General features: G+C 23.2%; 1 protein-coding gene across 1 annotated transcript; it reads left to right on the top strand.

Moving 5' to 3' along the window:
- Nucleotides 1-313: 313 nt before the first annotated feature.
- LOC116185181 (ATPase family AAA domain-containing protein 2-like) lies at nt 314-4,699 on the top strand. The gene is made up of 10 exons (XM_031508984.1): nt 314-467; nt 551-657; nt 1,195-1,494; nt 1,581-1,772; nt 2,601-2,782; nt 3,175-3,361; nt 3,632-3,817; nt 3,979-4,114; nt 4,357-4,455; nt 4,539-4,699. Exons 1-10 carry the CDS (start codon nt 314-316, stop codon nt 4,685-4,687), a joined length of 1,692 nt encoding a protein of 563 aa, XP_031364844.1. The 3' UTR covers nt 4,688-4,699.
- The last annotated feature ends 1,411 nt before the right edge of the window (nt 4,700-6,110 follow it).

Genomic DNA, 6,110 nt, shown 5'->3' with positions numbered 1-6,110 from the left:
CGAACATTGCTCCAAAAAGGAACACGATTCGCATGTTTCGCTATAATCGCATCAATGAAACATTTAAAATACAATAAAATTACATTGTGAATCGATTTGAATCAATCATTAAACGCAACATAAAATTATTCCAGTAAAATATCTAGAAAAACACGATGCATATATATGGTTAACGATTTAAGTTGTCGAACTGGATTTTACTGGATAAAAATTCAAGGATCAATTATAAAAATACGAAATCGTGATACCTAAATGAGAATACGTTTGTCGGGTATGCGAAATAAAAGTTTGAGTGTAATTTTCGTTACGAAAAATGTCCTGCACAAAGGATTTCTCTTGTATCGGAGGATTGGAGAAGCATATTCGCATAGTGAAAGAAACGGTTCTATTTCCGCTTATATACGGTGACATTTATGCGAAGTTCAACTTGAAACCACCGAGGGGTTTGCTCTTTTATGGGCCTCCTGGTAAAATAAAGCGTTCTACGGTTCGTAATAAAACGAAACATTTTTCGAAACAAGATTCCCGATTGACATTCTCTGTTTCGTAGGCACAGGAAAGACTCTGGTTGCTAGTGCTTTAGCTGTGGAATGCAGTAACGCTGAACGGAAGGTTTCTTTTATATCTCGTAAGGGTTCCGATTGTCTTAGCAAATGGGTTGGCGAAAGCGAGAAAAAGCTTCAGAAGATTTTTTTCCTGGTTAATAGTACAATTATTTTATTTTCTTTAGTTTAAGATATTAATTAAAAATTATTAACAAAGATAATTTATTAATTTACAATTATTTATAATAATTAAGCGAATAAGGGAGATTTTCAACTTGCATGTTATATGAAATAATAGTAAGAGAAAAGTCAAATGAATATCAGAATATTCTCGTTTTATTTGAAATTTATTTAGAAATTTTAATAGAAATTAAAATAGAAAATTTAAAAATACATAGATTATAAAATTATAATGATAAAATATTTTTAAAAAATTTTTTTAAAAATTTTAAAAATGGAAATTATGAATAAATATATTTATCTTTGTTTGAAGAGCTATTATCGATTTACTTCTTTTATTGTTCGATAGACATTGTTCATTCCATTATAAGAATTTCCTATTTTATTTTAAATTTTAAATATTTGTAAATTATATAAAATAAAAAATTAATATTTATAACAATTTTATATTTATATATATTTCAAAAAGATAAAATTCATTATTACATCAATGTTACAGGCTCAGCAATCGAAACCTTGTATAATCTTTTTTGACGAAGTTGATGGTCTAGCACCAGTAAGATCCAGTCGTCAAGACTTTGTACACGCCAGCATTGTCTCCACTCTCTTGGCCTTGATGGATGGCTTAGAGAACAATTCAGAGATCATAGTAATTGGAGCAACGAATAGAATCGACGCTATAGATCCAGCTTTAAGAAGACCTGGCCGTTTCGATAGAGAATTGTATTTTCCGTTGCCATGTTATACCGCGAGAAAAGAAATACTCTCGGTATTAACTGCAAAAAGCTTTTTTTTTAAACTTTTATTTTTGAAAATAAAATATTTTAAAAATAAAAAATGATAATACGATAATAGGTTCACATAAAAAGTTGGAAACAGAAACCACCACAGAAATTTTTGGCATATCTTGCATCGAAAACTGTTGGATTTTGCGGAAGTGATTTACAAGCTCTTTGCGCCGAAGCAGTAATGTGCTGCGTTCGAAGAAATTATCCGGAAATATATACATCCAAAGCGAAATATCAAATTAACGAGCGGCATCTTAAAGTAATAAGAACAAGATTTCATTAAATAATTTAAATAATTATTTAAAATAATTTTTGTAAAACCATTTATAGAATGTTAATGTTAAGTTTTGTATTTATTAATACAAAATTCAAAGGTATTAATTGATCGATATTTTTATGTAGTAAAGTTTGATATTAGAAGTTTAATATTAGAAGCTGAAATTTCGAATTGTTTTATTATTTTTGTTTTAGATTTTTTATTTTTAATTATTAAAAACATAAAAATGCTTCTATAAAAAGCTTCGGTAAAGTTAACGTTGATTTTTATTTCAATTTTTATTGAAATATAATATATTTATTATATTATTTTAATTTTAATCATATATACATGATATATTTTAATAATACTTCTAATCATAATATTTCATAAAAATTTTTTACGAAGAAGTATAATCGTTAGCAAAAGATACATACTTATTGCAGATTAAATCAATCTTTTATTGATTAAAACATTCTTATTAACATACTATACTATGTGTCATAAAATAACTAATTTATTTATCAATAACGATAAAATGATTGCTACTTGTAATATTTAATCAAAGAAATGTGGTTATTGTAAAAATATTTGAAAAATTATAGAAATTATAAAATATTTTATAGAATATATAATTTTGATAATATTTAAGATATTTCTATCTAGATATAATTCTATTTTTAAAAAATATTATATCTTCATAGAATTATCTATAATGTAAAATTAATCTAAATTATAATTATTTCATTTCTTAAGTTATTTTAATTGAAATAGATTATTTTTAAATAAATATTAATGAAATGATATTGAATACAATTAATATTGTAATAGGTCGAGAAACAAGATTTTTTGAAAGCACAACAAAATATTCTACCAGCATCCCATCGTGTTTCAATCGCCCCAATTAAATCTTTATCGTATAAAATTCAACCATTACTCCAAGACAATTTGTCATACATTTTGTCACAGCTTGAAATTCTTTGTCCAACAGGAATGTTGACTTGCAACGTCATGTGAGTATTGTCCAACTTAATAAGTAATAAAGCAGAAATTTTTATATATTTTCTATAATCATTATTTCTTATGAAATATTCATTTAAATTTAAATTTAAACAAAAAAAATTTATAACTTCTATTTAGAAATCGCAAAGAGTTCAAGTTTATGAAGGTAATAAAGATTTAATTTAAATTTTTTATATATAAATTTAATAAAATTATAAATTTAAATTTTTTTGCTACAATGTAATGTAAGTAAAAAATTGATATATAATTATGATTTTTATTAAAATGCTTTGACAAAATTACTGCAAGCCAAGTTTTTAGCTATTATGAAGTTAGAGTTAATAATCATAAAGTCATAATGGCTTTTAAAATATAAAAAATTTTAAAAGTTCTTTTTTTGTAGCACTGGTAAAGCTGCATCGAGATCAAACAGCTGTCCTAGGATTTTATTGTGTGGTGACGATGACTCTCACACTCGTCATCTGGGACCAGCATTACTTCATTCTTTAGAGCATTTACCTTGTCATTTGTTAGATATTACGACTTTGTTTGAAGAAACAGGAAAAGCTGCAGAAGAAGCTTTGATTCAAGTAATTATCACATAAAATTATATATTATATATATTATATTATCATAGAAAAATTATTAATGTTAAAATAAAATTATAGAAATTTTATATTTTTTATTTACATAAAAAATAAGAATAAACAAATTTTTATTTAAATTTTTTTTTGTTTCAATGTCTCACATGATTATTTTTTGTAATAATTAATATTTGTTTTTTACAATGTTTGAATATTTATATTTATAGTTTTATTATTGAATCATAATCATAATCATTTTAATCAATTAAATAATAGAAAATGAAGATGGCTCGACGCAATTTACCATCATTGATTTATATTCCTGATATTTTAACCTGGTGGGACTTAGTAGATGAAGCGGCACGTATTGTTTTTACATCTTTGATGCAGAGTTTAGATCGATCGGTCAATATGTTAATCATGGTTACGGCTAATTGTTCACGAAAAGATTTACCTGCAGATGTAAGAAAAATTATATATTAAATTTATTATAAATTTAAATATATTTACATTTCTAAATGATATCGATATTAATTTAACAATTATTAATGCAAAATATAATAGCGATTATAAACATATTTAAATTGAATGTTTTTTTTCATTTTCATGTTATCTAAATTTAGATTGTATCCTTGTTCGATGAATATCAAGGTGAAATATTTGAAGTTATATCTCCTCGTGAGCAACATCGTGAACTATTTTTCAAGCAATTGTTTGTTCCTTCGGCGTATGATTTCGAATCTAATAGTTCTTCACAAGGTATAATATTTTGTATATTTATAATTATTAAAATATATACTTTTAGAAAAATTAATATTGCCTTTTATTAAAATAGCTAATTATTTTTATTATTATACCATTTTATGATATACATATTTAAATATACGTTACAAATCAATAATTTTAAATATTAAAAAATTAAATATTATTATTATTTTATTATTATTATTTTTTTATAAATATAATGAAAATATTTAATTATAAATTTATTATTTATCTAGTTGATTTTGAACAAATTATGAATTCAAGAAAAACGAAAGAAGTAGGAAGAAAACGGAAATTAACTGGTCGAACCGATATCATGGAAAATCCTTTAGCACGTGAGTAAAATGAAATTTTCAATATCTTTATTTAAAATTTAAAAAAATCTCATAAAATATTAATAATATTGCCATAATGATAGAAGAGATGGTATCTTTTCGAAGAAGTAAACTCAGAACTCGAAACAAACCTTGCAGTGTACGATCAGCTCATGTGATGATCAATTCCAAGACAAGTATAAAATTATTATTATTTAATATCTATATTTTAATATTGTTTTTTATTATATAAATTGATCGAAAATTCTATTATTTTCATTTTTTGTATATAATATAATTTCTTGCATCTTTCTTTCCCGCTACGAAACTTTTCTTAATATTATCTAATATAATAGTGATACGACTTTCACGATCAATCTAATATTTTCAATTTTTTTAACTAAGAAACAAGGTTGTTCTTAACTAAAGAAACAAAAATCTGGTTCTTTACTCAGAAATTAATCTTAAGAGAAAGAATAGTGCATCAGGTGAAGGTCCATCGTCGAAACGTATAAGAAATTCTCCACTCAATTTATCGACATCGAGCAATGAGAAATTGACTGATTTTCAAATGGAACAATTGCTTCGAAAAATTGTTCAAGTGACAGAATCATGGCCATGCCATGAGTTGGAAAGTTTATTCTCTTTTCTCGAATTAACAATTAATATGGAGAAGAATGAGGAAAATTTATGTTTAACGATTGAGGAATGCCTTAGTCAATTTAGTAAATTAAGAAATATAAAAGTACACGTGAAGAAAGAAAAAAATGATTAAATTTTTATTTTTGATATAATTATGTTACATTAGCATGCTATAAGCAATGTATTCTTTGAAAAAATTTCTTTCATCGCCTGATCTTTAATTTTTAGTCATTTTATCATTATAAATTATTCTCTAACGAGCATCTGTTTAAATCTTTATCAAAATCTTTATCAAAAAAAAATTAACAGATATGTGATGTTTTAGGTCTGTTTAATGTTTCGTTAACAATCTATGGTATATTTGTTTTAACTCAATCATTATGATTGTTCATAGTCGTATGTATACGTACATTATGTATGTAATAATACTATAATAATATATATTATTGTCTCTTTTTGCTTAAATATCTTGTAATATGTAATGTCTCATTATATTAAACGCATGTAACATGTATAAAGATAGAATCAATTAAAACAAATTTTTTTATACTATAAAAAGTATCTTTAAAAATTAATCTTTAATCTTTAATCTCTCTTTAATCTCTTTAATCTTTCTTTAATCTTTAAAATCTTTAAATCTTTAATCTTTAAAAATTAAAACTTTAAAGGAGAAAATATTCAATATTAAGGTATATATTTTTATTTTCTTTATATATTTATAAAAAATTGTGAAAAAATAAGAAAGTATAAAATAAATAGAATAATTTAAAAAAGTTTTTCAATTACAATTATTTTAAAACTCTTATATTTGGAATAAAAAGGATAATTTTTTGAAAATTTATTTCCTAATAATTATTTATTTGGCAATAATTCAATTCATATTCAATTATATGAATTCATAGAAAATTTTCTATATAATGAAATAATTATTTTTTATATTTAATAAAATAAATAAATTAAGAGTATATTAACTTTTTTTAATTTAATTATTTTATTATATTAATTTATAATTTATAATTTATTATATTTAATAA

The sequence above is a fragment of the Apis dorsata genome, unplaced genomic scaffold (assembly GCF_000469605.1).
Source record: "Apis dorsata unplaced genomic scaffold, Apis dorsata 1.3 scaffold_117, whole genome shotgun sequence".
In the NCBI taxonomy this organism is placed as follows: Eukaryota; Metazoa; Arthropoda; class Insecta; order Hymenoptera; family Apidae; genus Apis; species Apis dorsata.
This window is presented reverse-complemented; position numbering and strand designations above follow the sequence as displayed.